This window comes from Peromyscus californicus, unplaced genomic scaffold (assembly GCF_007827085.1).
Source record: "Peromyscus californicus insignis strain IS unplaced genomic scaffold, ASM782708v3 Scaffold_12__1_contigs__length_115047231, whole genome shotgun sequence".
Taxonomy (NCBI): Eukaryota; Metazoa; Chordata; class Mammalia; order Rodentia; family Cricetidae; genus Peromyscus; species Peromyscus californicus.
Window position 1 is genome coordinate 112,064,704 of NW_026294413.1, and position 18,210 is coordinate 112,082,913.

At 41.6% G+C, this 18,210-nt stretch overlaps 1 protein-coding gene across 7 annotated transcripts in view; it reads left to right on the plus strand.

Moving 5' to 3' along the window:
• Nucleotides 1-18,210, plus strand: part of Fhit (fragile histidine triad diadenosine triphosphatase) — a 1,554,732-nt gene that overhangs the window by 724,685 nt on the left and 811,837 nt on the right. For all 7 annotated transcript variants that reach the window (XM_052734142.1, XM_052734140.1, XM_052734139.1 and 4 more), the window contains one exon: nucleotides 3,535-3,652. In XM_052734142.1, the coding sequence (XP_052590102.1) occupies nucleotides 3,550-3,652 (103 nt within the window). In that variant the 5' untranslated portion in view covers nucleotides 3,535-3,549. The remainder of the gene's footprint in view (nucleotides 1-3,534; nucleotides 3,653-18,210) is intronic.

Here is an 18,210-nt window from a genome sequence, read left to right on the forward strand (position 1 = left end):
TGTTTAATTTTTTAAATATTTATTTATTTTTATTTTATAGATATTGGTATTTTGCCTGCATGGATGTCTGTAAAGCTGCCAGATTCCCTGGAATGGGAGTTACAGACAGTTACAGATGTCGGTGCTGGGAACTGAACCTGGGTCATCTGGAAGAGCAGCCAGTGCTCTTACCACTTAGCCATCTCTTCGAACCCCATACTTCATAATTTGAGCAAAGCTTTACATGGAACATACACCTAAGTATTAAAAATGAAGATACACAGTTAATAGAGGAAAATGCTGAAATACACATTTGAGACCTTATGATGGAGCAAGATATGTTGAATAATCTTGGAGAAAAATATAAAAAAAATAATGATTTTGATTATAACAAAATGAGTGGATTTTGTTCCTTGGGGGAACAACAGAAAAAATAACAGATGGTAAAAATGTAATTATCATGCTGAATACTTAGACAATTCTGTGCACCCTGGAAAACCAGGAAACAGAAGGGAGGTGACTTGTAAAAAGGAGGATGAAGTATATAAATCAGTAATTTGTGGAAGGCAAAGTATACATGACACTGGAACAGACAAGTGAGTTCAAAGGAAGAGACACCATTTTTAATGAATTATTTTTAGAATTTTATACATGAATACTGTATTTGTGTGATTTCTGTTCCTCTCCCTTTCACGTTTCAACTCCTCCCTTGACTCCACCTCATATTCTTCTTTAATTATTCACACACACACACACACACACACACACACACACACACGAGAGAGAGAGAGAGAGAGAGAGAGAGAGAGAGAGAGAGAGAGAGAGAGGTTTGTAGAATTACAGTCTGCTGAGTCCATTTAGTGTTGCTCTGACGTGTTTGAGGGCTGACCTCTTGATTGGGTAAACTCTGGGATTGTCCCTGAGGAAGACGGAGTCTCTCTTTCTCAACAGCAGTTATTTGCCTGCATGTCTTCATCTAGGAGTGGGCCTGTGACATTTCCTCCATCCATTGTGCGCACACTGTCCAACTGGTGAAGTCATTTTTCAGGCCTCACTTAGGCCTGAGAGTGCGGGTAGTGTGGGTAGGCCCCAGGGAGAGCAGGTGGGTGAGCTGTGCCTGAGATACCATTTTAGCTGTCAGTCATGAAAGCGGATAGTGTCAAGTGCTGGCAGGGACAGAGGAAAATCTCTGTGTGTTCCTCTTGGGAATGCAAACTGGGACCTATGTCGTAGAAAAGCTGGGTAAGGTTGTGACCTAAAACCCTGTTCTAAGGCTGTATGATGCACATTAGAATAGAAATCACAGTGTTATTCATGGTGAAATATTGTAGCTGGAGAAACTCTTGAGCAGGGGCAAACTGTACACAAAAGCCACGGTAGATTGCTGTGAGTGGATAAACCAGAATTAAGAAACAGATGAGATTTAAAACAAATAATTCATGTAAAATTAAAATTAAATGTTTTGCGAGCCCTCCATATTTTGACATATGGAAGACATGTACACAAATCTATAAAGAACATGAATACTATATTAATCGTGCTGCAGCATATCCTTGAGTTGTGAGGAGATAAGATGGTTTGAGGATAAAAGTGAAAAAAAAAGACAAATAAGACCAAAGAAGTACCAATCGAGGACTCAGGGTAGCAGCAGCTCGTCAGCTAGTGCCCACGCTTAAGTCAGGTTTGTCCAGTCACCCTTAAAGGGGAACAGATGCCAGGGAGGCTGCTCCTTCTGGCATTGTTAGGTGTGGGCTTGTGTCTGGGCTCTGTTTGCTGCGGTGTCACTCTCACAGACTGACAGACTGACAGACTGACAGTTAAGCTTTAAGAAAGGACCTTTTGTGGCATGGGTTGTGATTAGCTGGGGGATTTGATTGTCTTTGATTATCTTACCTTGTGTTCATGTCCACTCCCAAAGTAGTAGTGTGCTAGGGGACTGCAGGTACTTGTGTCAATTCCCAAGACCTGGATTCAACAAGAAGAAGAGCCCTACCTTAAAACATGGTGAAGCATCAACCATGGAAAATTCATGGTAACATGGCTGGAGCTATAGGAAATACAAATTTGTAGCTTTGATAGCTTCCCAGAGAGCATGCCTGAAAAGCCACTTTGCTAGATGGTGTTTGATAGCCTTACTGACCCTTAATTTTTATGAACTGGTTTAAGTATTTTATAAACAAGTATCTCTATTCTTGACATGAGTCTTCCCACCTGAGTCCTGAGCACAGAATGCATGAAGTTCAGTCTACTGCAGTAGAGGACTTTTATATAGCTCTCATTTTAAACATTTGGCTCATTAAATCATCATGCAGTTATTTGGTTTACTTGTCAATAGTTTTCATTTTTTTAACTTCATCCTTTTTTTTCTGATTCTTCATCTTTCATCTCTGTTTTTCTTATAGGTTGGTCTCTGGCCATCAGCTGCTCTTGACTTACAAAAATGTAAGGGCCTTAGTTACTCAGGAATCACTCATATGTACGCATCACCTAGTTAAGATTATTCCTGGGGCATGGGTGGGTTTTTGTCCACCATGGCTGCCAAGTGCTCAATTTCATTTTATTCTCCCTCATGTTCATTCTCTTTCACACTGCTATGACAAAAGATTTGTTATAAACAACTTAGAGTAGGAAAGATTTATTTTGGTTCAAAGTTTCAGACTTCTAGTTTACAGAAAATCATGGTGGTAGGAGCAGGCTATTCATCTCATGACAGATAACAAAGGGAAAGACGCAGCCACCAGAGGCAGGTAGAACCTTCAACGCGCTCCCATGCAACACACACATCATCTACTTCTGCCAACCAATCCCCTTCCTCTAATTTTTCAAGAACCTCCCAAAACATCAGTACCAAGTGCTCAACACATAAGCTTGTGGGGGATATTTTATGTCAAATTGTAACACTGTCATGGAGCCTCCCTCAGAAGGAGGACATGGAGAAATTAACATTCGTTACCTGGTCTGTTTCTGGATCAGCCAGGAACTAGTCTCATCGGAGACTCTGTTTTGTTCATTCCTTCCTTTTCGCTCTAATTATGGCAACTGAATTGTAATAGTTCTCAGGGAACGTGTGTTTTGTAATTGTAGGCAAGGTCAGACAGTGTTTGTACTTGTGCTAAATTGCTGTTGTACAAACAAAGATAAAAGCATTTGAAAGAAGCTTTTAAGAATTATGTTTGTACTCAGTACTTTACAATGAATAATTCCACGTTAGCAGTGATGATGAGATCAATGGGTTAAAGTAAGTATTCAGTAAATAGGACCTTGTGGATTTGAGGTGACAACCTGGAAGGGCAGGGAAAGGCTGCTTTGTCATCCATGTTCCAGCTTCTACTTTACAACCTTCGCTGGAACCAAGGTAGCATTGTAGGGAGATGGGAATATTCCAGAGAATTTACCTGGAGTTCATCTGAGGGGAGATTAACAGGACCAGTTTAAATGGTATTCTCTTTGCATTCAAGAATCTTTACTAATGGTATTTGCCTTCTTTAAAGTGGTCCATGAACCAAGTTGTTTTCTCTTTTGAATGCTCATTTCCTAAATTATTTTCTCTTTCAGATTCACTGTGAGACCATGTCATTTAGATTTGGCCAACATCTCATCAAACCCTCTGTGGTATTTCTCAAAACTGAACTGTCCTTCGCCCTGGTAAATAGGAAACCCGTTGTACCTGGCCGTATCCTTTTCTTGTAAAAGAAGCACATGAACCCAACCAACCAAATTAATATAGAATCAGCCTTTAGTGCCTGTCTACAAAAGGTAAGCAAGGAATCTCCCTCCCTTCCCATTTGGAGTAACGAGGTAAGATGTTATTCATATTTATTTTGAATCCAGCTGGTGGCACCCGGAATATGCTTGAGCAGTGTTGCAGAACTTCTGAGGAAGGTTGCTTAGCAACTGTAGCTTTGGAGGGGAATTTTTGGTTGACCTTTTCACTACCATAGCTGTGTAAATAAATAGGTGTTTCTAAAATTGGTCCAATGGGCACTTTGAATTCCTTTTATTCATTGTGAATTTTAATGGAGGGTTAGAAACTGGATGGTGATTCTGTAAGGTGGAATTAAGGGATTACAGGAGAATTAAAGTTTTTTTTTCTTAATGGAGATTGTTTAATTTATTCATTTGTTTTACTTTATTTTATTTTTGAGATTATAACATAATTACATCATTTCCCCCTTCTCTTTCCTTTATCTAAGCCACTTCTCTTTCTCTTTCAAATTAATGGCCTCATTTTTATTAATTCTTGTTAGATACATATATATGTATATGCAACTATATACATATCTATTCTTTAAATAGAACATGCTCAGTCTCTATAATGTTTCTTGTATGTGTATTTTCAGGGCTGATGATTTGGTATTGGATAACCAATTGGTGTGTCTTCTCTAGGGAAGCCTATTTGTCCCACTCTTGGCATTCCTTAATTGCCTGTAGTTCTTTGTGTAGGGTTAAGGCCTCATGGTCTTTCCCCATCCACTTTATCCTGTCTATTGGTGTTGTCCTTGCTCAGCTCATGTTTAGGCAGTCATATTAGTAATGCTTTATGGGTGTAGCTTCAGATGTTACTAGGAGACACAATCTAACATGTTATGAATATTGTGATCTGTGCTGGAATTTGAACTGTCATTTTCTCTTGGGAGAAACACTGGTTTCTAGGCGATTCTCCACAGTGAGTACTGGTTGAGTTACTTTATTTTGTTGGAAGAACTTTCACTCTACTGGATTCAACAGGAGCTTCTCCTCGGCAGTGGAGATTGGAATGGGTGGGACACTCAGAGCAGGTGATTTTTTTCATGTTGAACATATCCTTCCTGGCTGTGTATATGTGGATTTTATAGAGTTTCCACAATGCTTTTCTTTTCCTCCTTATTTTATTATGCAAGGGGTAACAAGAAGGAGGCTTCATATTTTAAGATAATAGGTATTTTCCACACTGAACCATGGTTTGGCTTTGAAGTTAATTCCTTAGTATAGTCCTCAATGTATAAATATTTCAAGATACTTTTGGAGTAATTTTTTTCAGTGAAAATGTTTGAAGTTCTTAAGAACTTCATGAATAACTTACTTTCCAAGTAATGTAAACTTTGCTTGGTTGAAAGGAAAATCACCTAAAACATAAAATTGTGATTCTATACTAAACTCTCAATCCTAAGCCTAAATTTCACCTATTAAATTTTGCAAAATTATAAAAACAATGAACACATTATCAATTTTTAAATAATGTTGGATGAAAAGTGTTCTAGCATTTAACTTTTTTTGTAAAATTTTAAAGGTTTTAAAGTTGAGCTAAATGTTCATTATTGAGAACTCAGCTTTCTCTGCTTCTGAAACGAAAACCCAAGGCAGAGTGAGTTAAGGAGGCTGTGAAACAGGACAGCTTTTAAGTTGTGGATTAATTTTATGTTGCATTCTTCAAATGGACCCTGAACTTCTTGGAATAAAAGCATTTTTGTTTCTTCCTTTGATTTTACTACAAGTGTGTGATGGTCATTTTGCCTTGGGGAATTTTTAGAAACAAATATAGTCAGATGTCAAAAGAATAAAGATATAATTACATTATTTTCTATGTGTTAGATTTAATTGACTTTTTTTTTCTTTTTTTGGTTTTTCGAGACAGGGTTTCTCTGTGTAGCTTTGCGCCTTTCCTGAAACTCATTTGGTAGCCCAGGCTGGCCTCGAACTCACAGAGATCCGCCTGGCTCTGCCTCCCGAGTGCTGGGATTAAAGGCGTGTGCCACCACCGCCCGGCGATTTAATTGACTTTTAACAAGAGTAGGAGAACTAGGGATGAAAATGAGAATTTAGACAAATGAATCTTCATACCCTGATGTCACACACGCATAGTGTGTGTTAAATGGTTTATTAACCATTAATGGATTCTGTCTTGTGAATTTTCATTCATAACTTGATAGTACTTGATTTTCCCCCCATGATCTGTTGAACCACCTGGGAAAGTATGATGCTGAGACTGGGGAAATATCTGACAAAATCTGGGAATGTCTCCTTTTAAGGAAATGGCCACAGTGAGTCATGAGCAACAGTGAAACTGTGCCCTGGGCTCATCATTTTGAAAGTGAAACCTTAGCAGCTGCCCTATCTGTGAGACAATGACAAGAGCTTTCTAACTAATGAGCACGAGCGCCCCAGCCTTTGGAAGGAACCTGCTTTTGTGGGAGGGGGTGAGAGCCCGGGTGTTTTGGGAACGGGCACATGTGAGAGACCACCTCAGAGCTGCCTTGTTGGGAACGGCTGGGAGCTGGTAGATAATACATTGAGACAATGCTGTCCTAGATTACTGTGTAACCTTTCATGTTACCTTTGCACACTAGTGTGTGTATGTGTGTGTGGGGGGGGTTCACAGCCTTGAGAAGCATCTTAGTAGGCAGGTGCTTGTTTGCAGAAAGCCACGGTCTTCTATCCTGAGATAGGGATTGTACCTGTGGCTAGCTCTGCCTGCTCACATTTCATAAAACCAACGGTGAGGGGCTTCTACGCTTCGCCAGCATGGATCACCTGGCTTTCTGCAGCCTCTTCCTTTAGGCCTCTCCACCCGGTAACTTCTGACCATATCATGTTCCACTCCCCTTGTTTGCAGACCATTTTGAAGAAAATGTCCAAACTCTGTGGCAAGTTTTTTAAAGATGTTTAGTATCTTGTAAGTTTCTGTCATTCCAGTCACCTGCTCACTGTGTGTTTCCCTTTAACACTTCCTCTGCTCCCTTCACCTTGAGGCTCTTCCCAGCCTTTCCTTTCAACTGTGGTGCTATGATAAGTATTCCTCCCTCTTGGTAAAGATGTGCGGATGGCTTGTGACATTTCATTCCTTCTTCACACATTGATTCATTCAGCCCTGCTTACTCAGCCCTTACTCTGTTCCTGGCACCATGCCCTATCTCCCAAGCCGCCTCGGAATAGAGCACTGTGCGTTCTTGTTTGGCTCTGCAGTCTTCCTTTCTGCATGGAGGACTAGCTGTTAACCTGTTTTCCTAGCATGCTGAGTACGATTGTAACTGACATTAAAGCGGAAACTGCAAACACTGAGCAAATACCGTGGTGTAATTAATGGAACCAGGCAGTAGGGCCTGCTGTCCGCCTTTCCTGCCATGCCCAGAGCCAAGCCACCCTCTACTCCAGAGTTTGTAGCACTGTGTTCAGGCCGGCTGCCCTGATCCCCCTTCCTCTTTCGTCACAGCTCTGTTTTCAGTCCCGTATTGTTTGTCTGGGGGCTGAGGGCTAAGTCCAGATGGAGGAAATGAGCTGATAGACAGCCTCGGCTGACAGTCCTGTGCTTCCAGGGCAGTTTTATAGCAAATTCATGTAAAGTAGATTTTTTTTGCTTTGAATAGCTCTTTTATTATTTTTAAAAATGATATCCAAGCACACTGTGGGGAGTGTGGCATTGATGAGTGACTTGTAAGCACTGTCTTTGAATTGATGTCCTCACTAGCATTTGGCTGTCCCACCAGCCCCCTTTCCCTTAGATTTTGCTTATTGACTTCAAAGAGAAAATGTTTCTCTGTCTGTCGCATCTGTGGATAGGCACACATGTGGAGCTCAGGGAGCACTCGGGTGCCAGTGCTCGTCTTCCACCTTGTGTGAGTTGGGCTCTCTTACAGTTTGTTACTGGGGACACAGACTGTCTGTCCCATGCGTCCCACGACAGGAGTTCTGGAGTTGAATTACATGCATGTGCTGCCATGTCAGGATTTTGTGTGGGTTATGGGGATCCACACTCTGTCTTCATGCTTGCCAGACAAGTTCGGTACCAGCTGAGTCACCTCCCTTCTCCCTGTCACGGGAGTGTTGATAGCTTTTGTAGTAGAAAAGGAACTGTCCGACCAGGGCCACAGGTGTGCTTTGAAGCAAGCAGTGCTTCATTCAGTTCCTTCCCTCACACAGAAAGCAAATGCTCCCAATTCTTGCCAAGTTCTTAGAGCTAACTGAATAGGCTTCGGCCTCTGTGGTGCAGCACTCCAAAAAGAATGTCAGAATGTCTTTAACCCATTAATTTCTGGGTACAGGAAAATGCTTTTAAAGCTTTCTTGGTGAGAGAATAGACTCATTTTGAAGAATTGCATCTTCAGAATTTTGTTGAACATTTTATTCATATGTTTCAGTACAGCTCAGCTCTTGTTCATGGCTTAAATAAATTGGCACATTACAGTTTGTCCTTCTCCTCGCCCCTCCCCCTGTTAGGCTGTGTCCACCTCTCCTCTTGAGTGGAGCATGAAAAATGGATTTGAACATGAGTGGAATCCATTTGGTGACTGGGGCTTTTATTGTAAATAAAATCATGCATTTGTTATGTCCTGTTGTTTTCAGCAGACAGTGTATTGATCTGTGGATTGCTATTCAGAAGGGTGCACGGAGCTCTAGCTCGAGAGGGGCGGAGCGGTGTTTGTGGAAGCTTTGAATGTGGTGTGTAATGATGGAGACAAACCTTGCTCACTGGCCATACTGTATTATACAAATCATTTGTCAACAGTTTATTGAATCAGTTATTACAAGGAGCAGATTCTCTGGGCCAGGAGCGTCACACACAGAATGCTATCAGGACCAAACAATGTTAGGATGATGCATGGGGGACAGCCTTCCAAAGTGTATTTGTAAAGAATTAGATGAGGTAACATAAAGGACATTTCTGCTGACACATTACAAACAAAAAGTTTGCTGCAATGGGAACTGTGTGGCGAGACACAGCCCCAACAGATGGGAGAGAAAAACCCTGACAAATGCTTTTTAAGACTAACTTTTACCATTTCCAGTGAGAAATGTTCACTTTCCTGGATTCAGACCATTACCACATTTGCTCCTGAAATAAATAAAAAATAATAAAAATAACTTCTTTTCTTAGCTGTGGTTCTTGCAGAATAGATACTATAGATAAAAATGCCCTTTAGTCCTTCCCTAAAAATCAGAAATATGTGTCACTTCCTGAGTGGGTTTTAATCTTGTGAATTTCTTTAATTGTTCAGGAAACCACAGTTATTAGTGATCTGCTGATCTTTCATTTCTCAGCACTGTTTTTTTTAAACCTTCCTGTACAAATAAGAGGAGTGCAAGTACTATTTTAATATCCTTATTGCTAAAGATAGAATTTTGATCTTTAAATTGCCATGAGCACATGTTTCTGCTCTACTCTGAATATTATCTGGCTTAAATATTCCTACGGAGATCTTTAAAGATGTTCTGCTGGTCCCTTGCCCCTAGCTGTGATGGGAATTTTGGTTTACTTATGTGCATATTTTTAAGTTGGCAGATTATGGCATTCAAAGATGTGTCCATGGTAGTGATTAACCAACTGGGAGAGAATTCTACATCAATATGCCCTCTTCTTGAGCTGTTAAGGGTTTAACCAACTGCTAATAGCAGCCCACCATGGCACTGGTAAGTGGAAAAGGGGCCAGGCTTGAATGCTCATCATCTTCTCACTTCTCCAGCGTATGTTTTTAGTGTAAAATGTGCCACAGAGGATCCTGTCAATTTCTTTTAGAAGACAGACCTTGTGTGACAGTCATTTTTCTTATGTGTTATCCAAGGAAATAACTGCATAGAAAACAAGTCATCTTTATCCCAAATGTCAGCTCAGGAGGTGATAGAGAGTTGATAATGTCAGGGTGACTCTGAGGTAGCATTTAGGGTTAGCAGGAAGCATTTGTCAAGGGTGCCAGAAAAAAAAAAAAAGCAGCCCTTCCTGTTCAGCCCGCCTCTTCCAAGTTTACTTTTGGTTCCTAGACCTGAAACTTGTTCTTTTAGTGTAAAACTAACGATAAATGGTCATCTGGTCCTGAAGGAATGAATTAGATAGGTATTTTGTAGGTGTGCAAGGAAGGTCTGAAGTAGAATGAGAAGTATGTGTGGACACCTCCCATAGACAGATTGCCTTAAGCCAGTGCACCTTGGCCCCTGGGCCTCATAGAAGTGGTTTCCTTTCCACTGTGAGTATGCATCTTGACTCTCTTGTCCCCTACTGCCTGCTTCCCAGTGTATTGTGTGTGCAGATGATATCAGAGGGTCTCACTGGGTCCCTGTCTCTTGATAATTTAGTTTTATTCTTCTTTGCTTGACTGTGACTTCTTCATGTCAGGGTTTGCCTTGTAGCTGCATCCTCAGTGCATGTGATGGGCAGGACTGGCATGACTCGGTTATACATTGGAGGAGAAAGATTGAACTGGTTTTTCACTAACTGGGCCTTTTAGTGCTACATTTCTCAGACCTGCACCAAGGCTGAGAATCCTCTTTGTCTTTTCACAAGCAGAAAGCAATCCCTTTCCAAACAGCCAATCTATATACAATTCTGAGAGAGAAAGAGAAAAGGGGGGCATCAGAAATGTTCTCTGTCCTGCTCAAGCCAAGGAGACATTGATAATTATATGTCTCAGAATTGCACTTTGAGTATTCTTCGTGTTGACTGCTCACATGGGTATCCTGTGATGTGAAAAGCCGAACCCATTTCTATTTATTTCCATGTTTAACTTTCTCAGGAAGCTGTGAACTGTCATGGTTCACAGCTGCTGAACTCTGTTCATTATATCCCAGGCACATCTTTGACTTGCTTTCCATGCAGGTCATCAGATTGTAAAGAATAGGAAAGGCCTGGTCATGGTGTTGCCAGCTCTGTGCTTGTAAGGGAGCATAATTGGGAGTAATGAATGGAATAATACATCACTATTCATAAAAATGTCACATAATTAACTCAAATAATGTAAAATATATTCAGATTTCCATTTGGCATGAAAATAGATTTACTAGAACACCAGTAGGCAGTTAATGTTTATCTTATATTTTCATACACATATCAAAACTGTTAGATTCTACTGAGCAAATATACATTTTTTTTCTAAAACATAGTCAGATGGCTTTCTTCTTATTGAGCCTTGGTATGTTTCTTATTTGTTATTTATTATATATACATAATTTGTATATGTGTTCAACTGGTATAATTAGCATAACTAATTTATATTTATTGCAAATTAATGATCTAATTTATTTACTTAGCTTACATTTCCTTCCTCAAGTTAATTGACTGAAAAAATAATGATAAATTTGCACAAATAGCTCTTGGGCACAAATCCTACACCAGCCTCTGCCTAAGGATGCTGTGCAGCATTAGGTAACTGAACTAGTTTTTTTTTTTTTTTTTTTTTTTTTTTTAACAATACAATTCAGTTCTACATATCAGCCATGGATTCCCTTGTTCTCCCCCCTCCCGCACCCCTCCCCTCTCCCCCAGCCCGCCCCCATTCCCACCTCCTCCAGGGCAAAGCCTCCCCCAAGGACTGAGACCAACCTGGTAGACTCAGTCCAGGCAGGTCCAGTCCCCTCCTCCCAGGCTGAGCCAAGCGACCCTGCATAAGCCCCAGGTTTCAAACAGCCAGCTCATGCAATGAGCACAGGACTGGGTCCCACTGCCTGGATGCCTCCCAAACAGATCAAGCCAATCAACTGGCTCACCCATTCAGAGGGCCTGATCCAGTTGGGGGCCCCTCAGCCATTGGTTCATAGTTCATGTGTTTCCGTTTGTTTGGCTATTTGTCCCTGTGCTTTATCCAACCTTGGATGGATCTAGAAAAAATCATCCTGAGTGAGGTAACCCAGACTCAGAAAGACAAACATGGTATGTACTCACTCATAGGAGGATACTAGATGTGGAACAAGGATGACTAGACTGCTATTCACATCACCAGGGAGGCTACCTGGAAAACAGGACCCCAAGAAAGACACAGGGATCACCCAATGACAGAGAAATGGAATGAGATCTACATGAACAGCCTGGACATGAGTGGGGGTAATGAAAGGCGAGGGTTGAGGGAAAGAGAGCTTGGGGGAGCGGGAGATCCCAGCTGGATCAAGAACAGAGAGGGAGAACAAGGAATAGGAGACCATGGTAAATGAAGACCACATGAGAATAGGAAGAAGCAAAGTGCTAGAGAGGCCCACAGAAATCCACAAAGATACCCCCACAACAGACTGCTGGCAATGGTCAAGAGACAGCCCGAACTGACCTACTCTGGTGATGGGATGGCCAAACACCCTAATTGTCGTGCTGGAAACCCCATCCAACGACTGAGGGAACCGGATGCAGAGATCCACAGCTAGGCCCGGGGTGGAGCTCTGGGAGTCCAATTAGCGAGAAAGAGGAGGGTTTATATGAGCAACAATTGTTGAGACCAGGGTTGGATAAAGCACAGGGACAAATAGCTGAACTAGTTTTTAATCTGAGCATTTTCCTGGCCTTTCTGCTACAGGCTGAGCATATCTCTGGAGTCTTGCGTTAGGTTTGTGAACCCCAGCTTGTTTTCAGGGTGTGTGGCTTCAGAAAGGGGAATTACCTGTGTAACAGTTGCAGTGACCATAGCATTCACCACTCTCAACTGTAGTTCCTGGAAACTCTGTAGCACCAGGTAGCCACCCAGCTATTTCTGCAATGTGGAGAGATCTAGAGTCCAGAGGAGGTGGCGAGCAGCACATAAAGGTAATCTAGAAATAGTTCACTGTTTTGGTAATGAAAATGGACAGGCCAAGACATTTCATCTCAGAAAGGAGTTTGAGGATTGAGGGCAGAGCCTGCTAGAGAATCCTGGGATCCAGCATGATGCCTGTTCTTCAGCATCACTGATTGTTGTATAGTTGTGGACTTACTGACAGGTGGACAGTAGAACATTTTCTCTGCTTCCAATGGCCATCTTCCACACAGTTCGGGGGGCCTGGCTGTGTGCAGGAGCTTATGGAGGCACTATGCTGCCTGCCTGCCTGCCTGTGTGCAGGAGCTTATGGAGGCACTATGCTGCCTGCCTGCCTGCCCGCCCGCCCGCCCACCTGCCTGCCCGCCTGACTGCCCGCCTGCCTGCCTGCCTGACTGCCTGCCTGCCCGCCTGCCTGCCTGCCTGACTGCCTGCCTGCCTGCCTGCCTGCCTGCCTGCCTGCCTGCCTGACTGCCTGACTGCCTGCCTGCCTGCCTCCCCTTTAGCTTTAGGCTTTGGTTGTCTATTAAACACAACTCATTACTGTCTTAGCTACAACAATGTTGTAAGTGGATGAACTAAGAAAACATTTTGTGACCAACAGTACTTTTTTGAGGTCAGTGTTCTTTCTTATCCTTCATCATCAGTAAGCAGTTTAACCGGAAAAGCTGAGGCTCAGACCTGTCGTGACCCCCAGCCCATGGAAATTATGATTTAATCCAGGACTCTTTATTCTCGTTCATTATTTGCTCCACCCCATGCTGACCTTGGTGTCCCAAGAAGTTATACTCCTCAGAGTCTTAACCCTTTCCCACAAGCCCCACTTCCTAGTGTTGTCCTTTTTAAAATACGTGCTCCACCATTTTTACTTGTCAGTCATTTTTCTGTTGATGGCTTTAATATTTTATCTTTTGCCAAGATGGCTGGTTGTGGAATATAACTAAGTTGACGACTTCCAGAAATTGTCTGTTGTAAGCTGCACGGAACCAGGCATGGTTGCTTGGCTGCTGCATAATTTTCTCTGAGGTGAAGTAAATCTGGGAGGGATAGGTTCTAATTTTTCTCTTTTGTTAGAAGGCTCTGAAATGGCTGGAGTTATCAAGACATCATTTCATCTTCAGGATTTATTTCTAGTTCAAGAGTTTTGTGGGAACTAAGATTTATCTGTTGAATGCTAATACTTTAAAAGTCAACCGTGATATTCTCCTTTTCACCAGAGATGATTGCTTTAATAGTTGTTAAATAAGATGTGTCAGGATAAAAATAAATCAGCAGGAATTACATTAAAATCTTCACAGAGAGTGTTGCACATAAAGAATCTAGAAAACAGCTTGGTATTTTCTGTTCTATTCGGGAGCAAATGTCTCCCAGAGCTTTTGTGTGGAGCCATATTGTCCATCATGTAATTAATGGAAGTTCAGCATGTGACAGATATTGAGGGAGACTTCCCATGCAGTGAAAGAGGCAGCTAGGACCTAAGCAAGAGGGGTGACAACAGTTGGGGACACATCCTTGCTATCCCCAATTACATGAGGAATAACGGCAAACCAGACACACCTTGCTGAACAGCACTCCATGCTTCTCACCTGTGCGAAGGAGGAATTGGTGAGGGCAAAGATAGATGGCTGCAATGGGGGTTGCTGCCCTTTGCTCCTCCTCGGGCTTCCGGAGTAACTGCGCCCATGGCACACCAGAGCTGTCCATGGAAGGAGGCTGCCCTGTACAAGGAAGCTGGCATCTCGTTCCCTGGGTTGATGGTGCTGGAGCTACAGAACTGTAGACTTCCGTAGCCCTCTGCAAGGACAGGCAAGTTGCTTTGTGCAGCCTCCTGTTTTACGAATTTGGGTTTATATATGAACATGCAATAATGCTTGTGTCTCTTTTGCCTGGCTGTGAATATCAGGTAAGACAGGGACATTTGTTGGTGAGATCTATCATAAGGGGATATGAAATGCTAAAGAGTAGTGTTCCTGGGGTCTGGGGGCGGGGGATATGGAAAAACTTTTTCCATCCCATAATAGTCTGTTGTAGCTCTTGTAGGAAGTACTCAAATGCCTATCTTAATATGTTTGCTGGTTGGTTCTGGTCAAGTACTATGTGTGTCAAAGTGGCGTGGATTGCTGGTTATCCTATCTAATTGTAATGGATATTTTTGAATCCAGACATCGCAGTAGAGTCTTCAGGACCACAGGATGCTACCAGTCCCCTGAGAAGCAGTAGTTCTCCCTTCTGAGTGCTTGGCCTGTACTTGCAGGAGGGCTTGAGCCACGAGGCACTGGTTTTCTGAACTGTCTTTCTTTCATTACATTTCACATGAAACTACCCTTGTTTTTATCCTTTGTTCTACACCTCTGCCTTTTCACATAACAGTCAGTGAGAAGTATTGATTAGTTGTGAGATTGTGAGGAGAAACAAAATTATGTTTATTCAAATCACTAGGGTGGTGGTTTGAATGAGAGTGAAACCATCCTAGCCTCTCACAGCTGAGCCATCTCTCCAACTCAGGCTCACATATTTGAATACTTGGTATCTGTTGTGCCCAGATCACAGGGACCCCCAAAAGACCACCACAGAGACCAAATCTCATATGTAAAAGCAAAGAGCCTTTATTTCAGCTCAGAGATTGGTCTCTCTCTCTGTCCGTTGGTGAGAGCAGAGAGCCTTGGGCCCAAACTGAGTAGGATTTTTATCTTAGCAGAGGTTGGGGTGAGGGGATTTCCAGGGTTCAGGACCCTGGTTGGCTGACATTTGTCTAGGGGTATCTATAAAACAGAAATAGGTGTGTGCTAGACTCAGGAATATCTGGCCACCTTATCTAATGGTTGGAACATTTGGGATGTCAGGTACTTCCCCTTAATGCTGGCCCATTCCTGGGTGGAGTCAACTTATGGCTTTTCCTGGATCTGGATGTGGCCTGCCAGTAAGCCTGTCACAGAAGCCGTGTCTGGGCCCCTAAGCCTGTCATGGCAGCTGTGTGGTCAAGCTGTTTTGGTCCCCCACAGTATCCAGTATCTAGTTGCTGAAATTATTTGGGAAGAATTAGAAGATGTGGTGTTGTTGGATGAGGTATATCACTGGGGGGTGGGCTTTGAGTTTTCAAGACTCCTGTAATGTCCAGTATGTTCTCTCTCTCTCTCTCTCTCTCTCTCTCTCTCTCTCTCTCTCTCTCTCTCTCTCTCTCTCTCTTTCTCTCTCTCTCCCTCTCTCTCTTTTTCTCTCTCTCTCTCCCTCCCTCCCTCCCTCCATTCCTCCCTCCCTTTATCTCCCACCCCTTTTGCCTGGTAACTGTGGATAAAGATAAGAGATCCCAGCTATTCCTTCTCTCCACTGTCATGGACTCTAACCCTCTGAAACCGTAAGATTATTAAACACTTTCTTTTATAAAATGCTTTGGTCATGATGTTTTATCACAACAATAGGAAAGTAACTAAGACCACTGGGTATTCTTTTGTTTTGTGTGGCGTCTGTGTGTATGAGATGTGTATGAGTGTGGGTATGCACATGTGGAGTCCATAGGGCAACTCTAGAGAGCCAATTCTTGCCTTCTACCTTTGTATTTTGAGGCTGAGTCTCTTATTGCTATGCGGTGTGATCCAGAGTAGCTGGTCCATGAGCTTCTAGGAGATGTTTCTCCTCTTCCTACCATCAGTAGGTTCTGGGGAACCAAACCTAGGTTATCAGGCTTGACTGGAAAGTGCTTTTATACCCCCAAGCTATCTACCTGACTCCACTGGCATTCTTAATCTAATCTGGAAACTAAATTATTAATTACTTGACTAAATAAATGTTTCATTTAAATTATGTCTTTATAAAAGCAATCTAGTTTATATAAAATGTATCACATTTTTACAGTTGCATTTTTTCTAGTTATAAAACTATCTACTTATCATGCAACATAAAAAATATAATATCATTAAGCAGAAATAACCTCTAATGAAATTTCATCCTTTTTTTTCAGTTTAATCTTCTTATGTATCTCTCTGAAAAAGAGACCTCATTGTTAATGTATTCCACTAGTTAGTTAATTAATTAATTAATTTTATGCATATGGATGTTTTGCTTGTATATATGTCTGTGCATCACTTCTGTATCTGGTGCCTGTGCAGGCCAGAAACAGTTCTCAGATCCCCTGGAAAGAGACTTATGGACCATCGTAAGTCACTATGTGGGTGCTGAGAATTGAACTTAGGTCCTCTGGAAGAGCAGCCAGTGATCTTAACCAATGATCCATCTTTCCAGCCCCACTGTGCTGTTTTAATATGTACTCAGAGGAGATTTTATTTAAGACAGTGTAGTGCTGTCCCCGGGAGATCCGTCACAGCTTTTTACTTTGGACTTGTTCAGGGTGCATGGAATGGATGTTTTACTGTTGTTGCATTTCTGACCAGTTTTTTAAAGTAGGAATCAATCGCTTGCTCAAATGATACGAGTTGTTTACACTGATAAGTATCTATATATTAACTTTATCCTGGCAGTGCGTGAGGGTCTATATCTTACTATACACTCATACATCTTAAGAATTCACTTCTTGGGTTTATCCTAATCTTGGCCAAGATGATACATATCTCAGTATTTTCATATATATCATCTTATTGCTAGTGGGATGAACTTTTAGATGTCTTTATGAGTTAATTTTGATGCATTCCCTTTTAAATTCTTTGGCTACTTTTTCTGCCATTTTGTTTGTTTGTTTTTAGGAGACAGACCTCTACATATCATATTTGTTACAGCGATTGTCCTGTTGTGGCCTCAGCTTCCTGTGTTTGCTTACATCAGGCTTGAGAGATAGACATTTTATAATAAGCTCAGCAACCTTCTCCTTTGTGCATTTTCCAGTTCTTTTGTGCTTACAAAGTCTTTCTATCCTGAGATCAGTGAAATAGTGAAATATTTATGTATATTTTCTTGTGTTTTTTTAATGATTTTTCTTTTTTCTTTATTTTTAACTAGCCTATGTTCACCAACAGGTTCTTAGCACTTCATAGGCATGTTTTAAAAATTCACTTTATCATCTCAGCAGCCCTTTGAAGGCAGGAGAGAATATAATTCCCGAGGTTACAGATGAAGAGGCCATGGTGCAGCATAAAGACAGACAGAAGGATTTGAGAAGTGTGGCCACATTTCTGCAATCTGAAAATCTGAAAATAATAAGACTCTCTACTGAACTTTCAAGTCATACTTTATAATTATAAATTTCCAGTTTTACATATTCTGTGCATAAAATGATACTGAAATATAGGAGGAATGAAGTGACCAAAGGTATTCTGTACAGTATGATGCTATATTAAATGGCTAATATCTAGTAAATACCACACAATGTGTTTTTCAGTATATAATTCCTTGGAAAAGATAAGTCCTACTCTATAGTTCCTAGGTAGCCAGACCTTCCTTGGCAGCTGAAGACTGTTCTTTGGCATTGATGAAGAACTCAGAAGCCACAGGAGTATCAGTAAATCATTTTCCTATGGTCCCAGGGAGGAAGTTGTAGAGTAGCCTCAGAATCGTCTATTTACTATGGTTCGTTCTAATGCTACTAGGAGACAGGCACAAGCATGCTTTATGGGGTTGAATAAAAACTGAAGACTCTGTGAAAAGAATAGCAGGAGTTGCATCACATGTGAATGTAAGAAGACAGGTTTAACAACCCAGATTCTTTATTCACATGTCACAGTACCAACTTGAATGACCTTTATAAGTCATTAGAAATAAAATCAATAAAAATAACTGCCCAAATAAAACTGTATCTAACCTAACCTTCAGGTGGTGTTGA